We start from the raw sequence: 13,172 nt of genomic DNA on the forward strand, positions 1-13,172 counted from the left end.
CGTCGGCCCACTGCAAAATGCAAGAAGGCGCTACTCTGTCACCAAGTATTAGAAAGCAAGTTAAAATGTGATCACTCTCTGGGTCTCACCATCCCCACAAAATGCAAAGTATGGTGAATAATGCTAAGAGACTGCAATTCAATATTAACAAAGAGGTTTTTGACTCGTTTTGGACTTGATTAGGCTCTGATGGCCAGGCAGTAAAGATACTTAAGTTGGGAGTTTACTCTTGTTGTCTTCTTCATTGCCCCCTCTCCACCCAGCCTCTCATTCTTGTTTGTGCTGAGTCACGTCGGGCATTGCACTTGTTTTTTATTGGAGCGCCGTACTGTAAAGTCTGCATTCTGAGTGAACTGTTGAGAGGGAGTGTGTCATGTCGTCAGTGCTGGATGAATACTGCGGCTCCACATTTTGGGTGAGTGTCACCTTCACACTGTATTTCCTTCCGTGTCCATCCCTGTCTTCAAATGCTGGGTTGGGGTTCCAGTGATTGATATATAGAAACAAACTTTCTATAGCCCCTTTCATCCCCCACACCACCTCCTACTCCCCCCCCAACTCATGACATCCCGAAACCTGTTGCAATCATTAAGTATTTTTTGAAGTATAGTCACCGTTGTAATTTAGGAAATAAGGCAACCAATTTGCTCACAGCATGCTCCTCTGAACTATAATTTAAATGTGGGGCGGCAGGGTAGCACAGTGGTTAGCACTGCTACCTCACAGCTCCAGGGACCCGGGTTCAATTCCAGCCTTGGTGACTGTGTGGAGTTTGCACATTCTCTCTGGGTTTTTTAAAATTCATTTGTGGGGCATGGGTGTCACTGGCTGGCAGGCATTTATTGCCCATCCCTAGTTGCCCGTGTCTGTGTGGGTTTCCTCCAGGTGCTGTGGATTCCTCCCACCATCCAAAGATGTGCGGAGGATTGGACATATTTCGATTTTTGATTTGAGAAAATAAGAGGTGTGCTTTAATGTTCTATATAGTATCGAGATCTGCCATGACTGATTTGATTAGAGTTGATTTATTATTGTCACATGTATTAGTATACAGTGAAAAGTATTGTTTTTCATGCACTACACAAAGCATACTGTTCATAGAGAAGGAAAGGAGACAGTGCAGAATGTAGTGTTGCAGTCGTAGCTAGGGTGTAGAAAAAGATCAACTTAATGCAAGGTAGGCCCATTCAAATGTCTGACAGCAGCAGGGAAGAAGCTGTTCTTGAATCAGTCGGTACGTGACCTCAGACTTTTGTATCTTTTTCCTGACGGAAGAAGGTGGAAAAGAGTATATTTGGGGTGCATGGATCTTTAATTATTGCTCCTTAGTGTTTCAAGATGTGAAGGTTAGATGGATGGTAAATGTGTGGGGTTACAGGGATAGGGTGGAGGAGAGAGTCTGGGTAAGATATTCTGTCAGAGAGTCGGTGCAGACTCGATGGACTGAATGGCCTCCTTCTGCACTGTAGAGACTCTATGGTGATGCTGCTTGAAGGATAAATATTGCCCAGGGCGCTGGGGGAGAACTGTTCTTTGGGATCTTTTACATCTAGCTGAGATGTCTCTGTGCTGAGTCGCTTTATTGGAGTGTTACACTGTAAACTCTTCATCCAAAAGATGGCATCGTCAACTGTGATGCACTCCGTCAGTATATCAGGACTCAGCACAGCGGGATATCAGCCTGGATTATAGGCTCAAATCTCCAGAGTGAAACTTAGCCCCGTGTCCCTTTCATTCTGGGGTGAGACTGGGCCATGGCTAGAGATTGAGATGATCAGATAGTCTGTGAGAACAATGGTTCCTGGGCTCCAGGGCATTGGGTAGAATGTTATCCATGAAAGGGGTGCAAAGTGGAGAGGAAGGAATATTCCAGAGCACTGTACAGCCACTGATTGAAATGTAGTCACGGTGTTCTGTAGACCAGAGTTGAACTCTCTATGCACTGTTTTCTTCCTACCCTGTGTCGTCCTATATCTGTATGGATGTGTAGGATATAGAGAGTCTATCCAGTGATACCTGATGCTGGAGGCAGGGAGTAATTCATAAAGGTTTTCCCTTCTCTGGAATTTATTGGATAACCAGCAGTTATGATGGAGGTTGAAGGATGTGGTGTACAAGGTCATGCCGTCAGCTGCAGAGCTGAAGCATTGATGGCCAAATGGCCAGCTCTCACCGTTCACTTTCTTGTGTTTGACTGAGAAGGTTCAGGAATCAAAGTACATTCAATATTTCCTGATCTGTAAAATTTCCTTCATTAGTTGCGTATAGCAATTAATGAACGCAGTTATAGATGCCACAAGTTACCCTAGGGGGTGAGTTGGAGGAATAGGCTCTCTGATAGTGTAGCATATACATGGGCTTTGGGCTTGATGTAGAACATAAACAAAGAACAGTACAGTACAGGAACAGGCCCTTCGGCCCATTAAAACCAGGCAACTTCCTGATGAACCTTCTTTACACTCTCTCCAAAGCTTTCATTTCCTTCTGGTAGCATGGTGATCAGAACTTCACACAATCCTCCAAATGCAGCCTAACCAAGATTTCATATGTACTGAATGAATTTTCTCCATTGAATATTTTACTCATCCCTTTATCTTTGGAAAGTAAGGTTTTCTATCCCACAAAGAGCAAGGGGAATGAATGGACAGGTAATTTATTTTTGGTAGTTGATTATTGGCCAGGTGAAATTCCTGATTTTAATGTCATTCAGATTTTGTACCTAATGAAGAAAGCAAAAAGAAAAGCAGTGTTTCCACTGGACCAGATTACTATTTAGTGACCTGGTTTAAAAAAAATGTGGGTGTAAGTTGACTAGGTTATTGCCTTCACTGCTGAAACTCTCACCTAAAGAATGCAAATTGTGTGAGTTATTTGAAGATTATTGGCACTTGATACCAATTTCAAACTCTTCCTATTTTCCACACTCCAATCCATGGGGCACCACGGTGGCACAATGGTTCGCACTGCTGCCTCACAGCGCTAGAAACCAGGGTTAAATTCCTGCCTCGGATGACTGTGTCTGTGTGGAATTTGCACATTCTTCTGTGTCTCCAATTATTAAGTTGCCTCTGGGTGCTCTAGATTCTCCCAATTCTAGAGATGTGCAGGTTAGGCGGATTGGCCATGATAAATTGATCCTTAGTGCCAGGGAGATTAGCAGAGTAAATCTGTGGGGTTATGGGGGTAAGGGCCTGGGTGGGATTGTGGTCGGTGCAGACTCGATGGGCCAAATGGCCTCCTTCTGCATTGTAAGGATTCTATATTTCAGCGTTATAATATGGAGTCAGGTCACAAGCAGTTCCTGTTTGCGACTATCCATCGTGAGTAACTCCTTTAAATCACGTTTACTTCCCTCTTCCCGATCCATGCATCCCTGTTTCCCTCAACCCCCTATCGAATCTAAGCTTCAATGTGGACGCAAACTCTGCCTCTATCAATAAGGCTGCAAGTGAGTTCCACAGCTGATCACAGCTCTCCCTGTGTCCTCACTTCTCAATCACCTTGCATCACCTTGTTTCACCTTGCATCAATGCACCAATCCCCTCAGCGGCAATCAACTCCAGGCTTTGATAGTGGATGCCTTGGTGGTTATTTTCCAAATGTCGCTGGATTCCGGGGAAGTGCCGGATGATTGGAAAACGGCTAATGTTACGCCGTTGTTTAAGAAGGGTGCCAGGCAAAAGGCGGGGAATTATAGGCCGGTTAGTTTAACGTCTGTGGTAGGTAAAATGTTAGAATCTGTCATTAAGGAGGAAATTGCGAGGCATCTTGAAGGGAATTGCTTGATAGAGCAGACGCAGCACGGTTTCATTAAAGGGAAGTTGTGTCTGACAAATTTACTGAAGTTCTATGAGGATGTGTCTAGGGCGGTGGATAGAGGAGAGCCGATGGATGTGGTCTTTCTAGATTTTCAGAAGGCGTTTGACAAAGTGCCTCACAAGAGGTTATTGCAGAAGGTCGAGGGACATGGAGTTGGGGGTAGGGTGTTAGCGTGGATAGAGGATTGGTTGTCAAATAGGAGGCAGAGAGTGGGGGTCAATGGGTGCTATTCGGATTGGCGGATGGTGACTAGTGGAGTGCCCCAGGGGTCGGTGCTGGGGCCTCAGCTTTTTACCATTTATATAGATGATCTGGAGGAGGGAACCGAGTGTAGAGTGTCGAAATTTGCTGATGACACCAAGATTGGGGGAACGGCAAATTGTGCGGAGGGTGTGGAGAGTCTGCAGAAGGATCTAGATAGGCTGGGCGAATGGGCCAGGAAATGGCAAATGGAATTTAATGTTGGCAAGTGTGAGGTGGTCCACTTTGGTAGGAAGAATGGTAGGAAGGACTATTACTTACGGGGCGAAAAACTGCAGCAGGCGACGGTGCAGAGGGACCTCGGGGTCCTTGTGCATGAGTCGCAAAAACCCAGCTTGCAGGTGCAGCAGGTGGTCAGGAAGGCGAATGGGATGCTGGCCTTCATAGCGAAGGGGATTGAATATAAAAGTAGGGAGGTCTTGCTGCGGCTGTATAGGGCATTGGTGAGGCCGCAACTGGAGTACTGTGTGCATTTTTGGGCGCCGCACCTGCGCAAAGATATTTTGGCCTTGGAGGGAGTGCAGAGGAGGTTTACTAGGCTGATACCGGAGTTGAGGGGGTTGAGCTATGAGGAGAGGCTGAATAAACTGGGCTTGTACTCGTTAGAGTTTAGAAGAATGAGAGGAGATCTCATTGAGACGTATAAGATGATGAATGGGATGGATAGGATAGAGGTGGAAAGACTCTTCCCGCTCAAAAAAGACAATAGGACTAGGGGGCACAGCCTCAAGATAAAAGGGGGGCGGTTTAGAACGGAGTTGAGGAGGAACTTCTTCACTCAAAGGGTGGTGAATCTCTGGAATTCTCTGCCCGTTGAAGTGGTGGAGGCTGCCTCGCTAAATATTTTTAAGACGCGGGTTGATGGGTTTTTGATAGGAGAGGGGATTAAGGGTTATGGGGAGAGGGCGGGAAAGTGGAACTGAGCAGCGACAGATCAGCCATGATCTTATTGAATGGCGGGGCAGGCTCGAAGGGCTGGATGGCCTACTCCTGCTCCTATTTCTTATGTTCTTATGTTCTTTCCTTTCAGAATTTTAAACCCTTTTTGATTTGAGTTTGATTTGATTTGATTTGATTTACTATTGTCACATGTATTAGCATACAGTGAAAAGTATTGTTTCTTGCACACGATACAGACAAAACATACTGTTCATAGAGAAGGAAAGGAGAGAGTGCAAAATGTAGTGTTACAGTCATAGCTAGGGTGTAGAGAAAGATCAACTTAATGCAAGGTAGGTCCATTCAAAAGTTTGACAGCAGCAGGGAAGAAGCTGTTCTTGAGTCGGTTGGTACGTGACCTCAGACTTTTGTATCTTTTTCCCAATGGAAGAAGGTGGAAGAGAGAATGTCCGGGATGCGTGGGGTCCCTAATTATGCTGGCTGCTTTGCCGAGGCAAAGTGTAGACAGAATCAATGGATGGGAGGCTGTATCTGTGTCATTTGAACAAAAAAAAATCCCCAATAATAAGTAAAAAATGAAGAATAAAATCATGCATACCCTGCAGCATCTAAGTGAAATTTCACTGTACCCTCGCTAAAGCCTTTCCTTTCAAAGGGCCTGTAATTTTCTCTTCGTTCCTTTGAAGTACTGAGGGAGTGTGCAGCTGATCTTAAAGCTGATTCCTTACCAGCCCTGCTGGTGGGTGCGAGAGATCCCATGGCAGTATTCTGTAAAACAGCTGCGAAGTTCTCCCTTGGTGTCCTGGTCCATTAGTTATTCCTCTACCAACCTCAGCAAAAACAGATGATCTGATCACTGTCACATTGCTGTTGTTGGGATCTTGCTGGGTGCAAATTGGCTGCTGCGTTTCCTTACAATGAACTGTGTTTCCTTACTGCCCTTCCAAAGGGTGATTGGTGGTCAAGCTCTTTGGGATGTCCTGAGGTTGTGAAAGGAGAAGGCTAATGGCCAGAGGTTTCCAGCATTTCCTGCCCATGGGGGATCTTGTGGACCTGCCAATGGTGCCTCTCCTCTCTGTGCGTTCTTCGGCAGCGGAGGGTATGGAGCACACAAAACCCCATAGACATTGCGCCATTGGCCAATGATGGGCTGTCATGTTGGGGGGGCCGGGGGGGGGGAATGAGGGGCCGGGGGGAGTGGGGGGTGGGGGGGGGAGTGGGCTGCACCAGAAAATCCTGCCCAATGTTTATTTTACTGGCGATTTCCCCGGGATTGTGCGAGGGTGCTGTTGTTGATCTTCAACCTGCGTTCAGCTTCACTTTGCTGGAGGTTGGGAGGGGAGTGAGGGTGAAACTCGACTGGCTGCTTTTGGTAAAGTACTTCCCATTGTTTCCACCGCCTGCGCCTGCCGAAAACGGGCATCCACTTCTTTAGGAGACAATATCTGCCCTAATGCATCTCTGAATAGCCGAGTGTTTCACAGAATCATAGAATCCCTACAGTGCAGAAGGAAGGCATTCAGCCCATTGGGTCTGCGCCAACCACAATCCCACCCAGTCCCTATCCCTGTAATGCCTCATATTTACCCTGCTAATCCCCTTCACACAAAGGGTTAATTTAGCATGGCCTTTTGAACCTTTCCACATAAGCTAGATAGTGGCAGTCATAGAATCATAGAATCCCTACAGTGCAGAAGGAGGCCATTTGGCCCATTGAGTCTGCACCAGGCCCTACCCTTGTAACCCTTGTAACATATTTACCCTGCCAATCTCCCTATCACGAAGATGCAATTTATCATGGTCAATCAACCTAGTGCACCCGTCCTTGGACTGTGGGAGGAAACTGAAGCACCTGGAGGAAACCCAGGCAGACACGGGGAGAATGTGCAAACCCCACACGGACAGTGACCCGAGGCTGGAATTGAACCCAGGTACCTGGCGCTGTGAGGCAGCAGTGCTAATCACTGTGCCACTTCATGTCTTTGACTTCATGTGGAACATCTTGAGGAGGCAGTTGTCCCTTTGGAGAGCTCATAAGTTTGTGAATTCACTGCCAGCTTTGTCCTCCAACATCCCCAATGTGTATCACTTGTTATAGCTGGTACATATGTAGAATAAACAGCATTTTTCCCTATAAAACCCAAGATCCAGGTTCCTTGTGCTGTTCTGCCATTCACTTTGATCATGTCTGATCAACTCTATTTACCCATCTTTTCTCCTTGCCCAATCTCACTATTACACAATAAAGAAACTAAAAGGGCTTCACACTAGGGGAATGTTTCCGATGTGCCGTCACTGCTGATACAAAGGAAAATGCACTAGCTAACCTTTTACTCATAACAAGAAAGGGCAACAAAATGAATATCCAGCCCCTTAATAACAAGTAAGAACAGAAAATGCTGGATAAACTCAGCAGGTCTGGCAGCATCTATAGAGAGAGAAACCGAGTTAACGTTTCGAGTCTGAATGATTCTCCTTCAAAGGCGAACATTGGTAGAAATTCAATGGATTTTACACTGTTGGCACTGATGATTAGATTAGATTTGATTTGATTTATTATTATCACACGAACTGGGATAGGGTGGAAAGTATTGTTTCATATGTGTTATACAAAGCATACCATTCATAGATTACATAGGGGAGAAGGAAAGGAGAGGATGCAGAATGTCGTGTTACATTCATAGCTAGGGTGGAGCGGGTGGAGCAAAATAGGCCTGGGGTCGGTTGGAGGTCAAGAGAGACAAAATGGCAAGAATATCATGGACACAAACAACACAGTGGCCAGCACTGCTGCCTTACAGCACCACGGGTTCAATTCCTGTGGTAAGGTACCTAATCGGAAGATGAGGTGCTGTTCCTCCAGTTTGTGCTGACTTCACTGGAGCGCAGGACAAGGATGGAACTTTTCACCCAATTTTTGAGTTGATGTGGGAATGTTACCAGGATCCTAGAGGAGCCTGATGCTCTTTTTCCCCAGAGTGCCAAGGGATCTTCAACAACCACTGGGTAAAGCAAATCAGACCATCTTTAAATGCATAATTTCCTCAGTAATGTTATCAGTAGATTCTTAATTCCAGATCTTTCTGTTGAATTCAAATTCCAGCATCTGCTGTGGCGGGATTTGAACCCAGATCCCCAGAACATCATCTGAGTTTCTAGATTAATAGTCTAGTGATAATACTACTAGGCCATCACCTCTGCCCTCCTTGGTGGAGCTGTCCTCCTGCCCATCTCCATTACCAATTTTCTCCTTCAAGACTTTATCCAATTTTCTTTGGAAAGCTGCAGTGAATTGCCTTCCATCGCCTTTCCATGAAGCACATTCCAATTCTCAATAAATTCCTTCATTGAAAAGAATCTTAATTCTCTCTCTGTGGCTCTTTTCCAATGAGTTAAAACTGGTATCCTTTTGGAAATGAATCTCCAGCCAGTGGACACAGTTTTGCTGGATTCACTCGATCAGAATTCTTTACCATTTTGAACAGCTCGGGTAAACTACCCCTGATACCTTGTCTGTTAAGTGGAGAGAGAGAATGATGTTGTATTTGATTCCACAATGTCTGACCTGAACCTGTGTGCCTCAATCTATATTAACAAGGATCACCAGTGAGATCATTCTGAGATCATTGAAATTCGCATCGAAATGTGTCATTGGCTGCTTTGTGCACACTACTGTGTCTATTCTAGAGGTTCTATTGGGGGCCTGTTTTAATTGTACTGCTCAGCGATTCACCATCAACCAGCATGAGTCCCACTTAAAGCATCAGAGCCTCTTGACATTGCATCATCATAGAATCCCTACAGTGCAGAAGAAGACCATTTGGCCCATTGAGTCTGCACTGGTTCAATCCCACCCAGGCCCTATTCCAGTAACCCCACATATTTACCCTGCTGGTCTCCCGACTCTGAAGGGAAATTTAGCATGGCCAATCAATCTAACCCACACATCTTTGGAGTGTGGGAGGAAACCCACGCAGACACGGGGAGAATGTACAAACTCCACGCAGGCAGTGACCCAAGCCGGAAATTGAACCTGGGTCCCTGGTACTGAAACAGCACTGTGAATGTGCTCAGTCCATGAGGCATTGAGAGCTGGAATGTCGATGGAGATTAGTCATTAACCCAGTGAAGTAGGTGAACACATAAATGACTTCAACTCCCGCTCCCTCAATCTAGAGGGAGGGGTAATGATGACAGCATCAGGTTAAAAATGTCACCTTGTGCTTTTTTTGGAAGCAAGTCTTTGCCTGCTGGAGAATAGTCATTTTATTTTGGCCCATTTTACTGCGTCTCTTTCAGTGAGACCAGGTTTGTGATAAAGATTGGGGAAGATTACTCAAGTTCTGACCACACCACATTGAAGTGTCGCTAAAAGCAAATTACTGCTGATGCTGGAATCTGAAACGAAAACAGAGAATACTGGAAAATCTCAGCAGGTCTGACAGCACCTGTGGGAAAGGACAATAGAGCCAACGTTTCATGTTTTGGTGACCCTTCAAAGAACAAAGAGCAAAGAAAATTGCAGCACAGAAACAGGCCCTTCAAGCCTGCACCCACCATAAGAACATAAGAAATAGGAGCAGGAGTAGGCCATCTAGCCCCTCGAGCCTGCCCCGCCATTCAATAAGATCATGGCTGATCTGTCGTGGCTCAGTTCCACTTACCCACTTGTTCCCCACAACCCTTAATTCCCTTAATGATCAGAAATCTATCTATCCGTGACTTAAACACATTAAACGAGGTAGCCTCCATTGCTTCAATGGGCAGAGAATTCCAAAGATTCAGTACCCTCTGAGAGAAGAAATTCCTCCTCAACTCTGTTCTAAATTGACTTCCCCTTATTTTGAGGCTGTGCCCTCTAGTTTTTGTTTCAAACCATGCTGCGTGATTGAACTAAAACTCCCTACCCATCCAGAGACTGTATCCCTCTATTCCCATCCTATTCGTGTATTTGTCCAGACGTCCCTTAAAACTCACCATTGTATCTGCTCCTACAACCTCCCTTGGCAGCAAGTTCCAGGCACCCACCACCTTCTGTGTAAAAAACTTGCCTCATGTGTCCTGTGCCCCCTAGTAATTGACTCTTCCACCCTGGGAAAAAGCTTCTGACTATCCATTCTGTCCATGCTTCTCATAATCTTGTAGACTTCTATCAGGCCACCCCTCAGCCTTTGTTGTTCCAGTGAGAACACACCAAGTTTCTCCAACCTCTTCTCATAGCTAATAGCAAGAGAGAGCTCTGATTCCAAACATTGGCTCCAATCTCTCTCCACAAATGCAGTCAGACCTGCTGAGATTTTCCAGCACTTTCTGTTTCTGTGACAGTGAGGTGCTGGCTGGTTTAGAAGGGGATTTGAAGAGGAACTACAGTTAACTCTGAAACTCTCTTCACCCTAAGTTTTACCAGCGCATACATTGGCTGATCTCCTCCTCCAATAACCCAGGTTGTTGTGGTAACGTGTCCACCATTCTGGCTGAGATCAGTGAACTCTCCAGGAACAGAAAGTGGGATGTTCACGAGATGTGTGTGTGGGATGTATGTGTGTGCTTCAGTTACTCACTGACTAATGCACAGATTATTAAACTGTAGGAGTCAGGTCCAGCAGATAGTCAAAAAAGTCGAATGCATTGTTGATCTTTTTAAGAACCAGAGCAAAGAATATAAAAGGAGTAAGTTTAGCTGCAGTTAAAGCACTGAATAATCTGAGTTCTGTGTATGGTTCTGTGCTGGATGCATTGTTCTCAGAAGGAATGAAGTTCATATTGACCAGAATGTTACCAAGGGTCCATGGGTTTGATCATGAGGGGAAATTCATTGGACTATAGAAGGTGATTTAATTCAGGTTTTTCACATTCCTACAAAATTATTCCTACGAAACTTATCTCCAAACTCTGTGGCCTGGGCCTTGGCCCCTTCCTCTGCAACTGGATCCTGAACTTCCTAACCCACAATTTGCAATCAGTAAGGATAGACAACATCTCCTCCACAATCATCCTCAACACCAGTGCCCCACAAGGCTGTGTCCTCAGCCCCCTACTATACTCCTTATACACCTATGACTGTGTGGCCAAATTCCCCTCCAATTCGATTTTCAAGTTTGCTAATGACACCACCATAATGGATCAGATCTCAAATGATGACAAGACAGAATACAGGAATGAGATAGAGAATCCGGTGAACTGGTGCTGCCAGAATGACACTCTGTCAATGTCAATAAAATGATGGAGATAGTCATCGACTTCAGGAAGTGTAAAGGAGAACATGCCCCTGTCTACATCAATGGGGACGAAGTAGAAATAATCGCGAGCTTCAAGTTTTTTGGTGTCCAGATCACCAACAATCTGTCCTGGTCCCCCCATGCCAATACTATAGTTAAGCAAGCCCACCAACACCTCTACTTTATCAGAAGACTAAGGAAATTTGGCATGTCAGCTATGACTCTCACCAGTTTTCACAGATGCACCATAGAAAACATTCTTTCTGGTTGTGTCACAGCTTGGTCTGGCTTCTGCTCTGTCCAAGACTGCAGGAAACAACAAAGGATCGTGAATTAAACCCAGACTATCACTCAAACAAGCCTCCCATTCATTGACACTATCTATACTTCCTGCTGCCTCGGCAAAACAGCCAGCATTTGCACACCAGACATACTTCCTTCCAGCTTCTTCCATCAGGAAAAGCTACAAAACGTCTGAGACCACGTAACAACCGACTCAAGAACAACTTCTACCCTGCTGCCATCAGACTTTTGAATGGACTTACCTCACATTAAGTTGATCTTTCTCTACACCCTGGCTATGACTGTAACACTACATTCTGCACACTCTCCTTTCCTTCTCTATGAATGGTATGCTTTGCCTGTACAGCATGCAAGAAACAGTACTTTTCACTGTATGCTAATACGTGACAATAATAAATCAAATCAAAATCAAATCATCCTGAAACAAATTATTTAGATAGGTGGAGAGAAACATTTTCCACTGGTGGGGAATCGAGGACAAAGTGGGGCATAACCTTCAGGAGAGATTGAGGAAACACTTCCAAACATGAGGAGATAAAGTCTGTGTGAAAAGTGCTAAACGTTGGGTGGCAATGAATCATTTTAAATGTGAAATCAGTAGTTAAGGCTTTGAAGGAGTGTTGGGGCAATGCTGGTGGCTGGAGCTTAGATACAGATCAACCATCATCTCATCCAATGGCAGAACAGGCTTGAGGGGTTGAATGGCCTCTTGCTGTTTGTATGTTAACAAGTTAAGCAATCAGAGGGATTCAGGTTTTTCTCAAATGAACAAGGCAGCTTCTTTAACCTTTCTTCATAACTTAGACATTGGAAATCATGTACAGTTCCCCCTGCAACCTCTTGAAGGGGTGATTTCTCCTTTATGATAACTGATAAAAAATACAGCAGTTTTGCTCTTTTCCATCTCCCGTGTATACACTTGTTAAACATAGTTCAAGTTTATTATGTTAACAACGCTTTGTTCTAGAAAGCTGAAATCCATCTTGGACAAGCTCATTGGCATGGAGAGTATTAGAACCTTAGACAAATAGGGATAGGATAATTAGGGAATAGTAACTGTGTGTTAACATTTATTGAATTTGTTAATAAAATTGGGTTGGACCAGGAAACGAGCTTTGTCCTTTTGTTTATCTCATAAATAAGGGCACCTGAGTAAATGTGTTTTAGTGCAAGCTGGTCAAAGTGTTCAGTATTTCAGTTAACAGCCTTCTCCTGTTCCCTTGTTCCAAAGACTGACGGTGGTCTGATGTCTTCAAGATAAAGGAAAATGATTCAACTTGATAACAAGGCCAGAACCAGAGGCCACGAATATAAGATTGTCTCAAATAAGTCCAATAGTGAATTCAGGGGAAACCTCTTTACCCGGAGGCTGGTGGGAATGTGGAACATAGAAACATAGAACAGTACAGGCCCTTCGGCCCTCGATGTTGTGCCAAGCTATGTCCGAAGCCAAGATCAAGCTAACCCACTCCCTATCATTCTGGAGTGCTCCATGTGCCTATCCAATAACTGCTTGAAAGTTCCTAAAGTGTCCAACTCCACTATCACAGCAGGCAGTGCATTCCACACCCCAAGCACTCTGAGTAAAGAATCTACTTTGGACATCCCTCCTATATCTCCCACCATGAACCTTATAGTTATGCCCCCTAGTAACAGCTACATCCACCCGAG

At 44.9% G+C, this 13,172-nt stretch overlaps 1 protein-coding gene across 1 annotated transcript in view; it reads left to right on the forward strand.

Moving 5' to 3' along the window:
- abcc2 (ATP binding cassette subfamily C member 2) overlaps positions 1-13,172 on the forward strand; it is a 92,539-nt gene continuing 79,367 nt past the window's right edge. Inside the window, exon 1 of the mRNA XM_080205964.1 lies at positions 1-415. Coding sequence (XP_080062090.1) covers positions 374-415 — 42 coding nt within the window. The 5' untranslated portion in view covers positions 1-373. The remainder of the gene's footprint in view (positions 416-13,172) is intronic.

Source organism: Carcharhinus amblyrhynchos, chromosome 17 (assembly GCF_965287045.1).
Source record: "Carcharhinus amblyrhynchos chromosome 17, sCarAmb.v2.hapA, whole genome shotgun sequence".
NCBI classification, from domain to species: domain Eukaryota; kingdom Metazoa; phylum Chordata; class Chondrichthyes; order Carcharhiniformes; family Carcharhinidae; genus Carcharhinus; species Carcharhinus amblyrhynchos.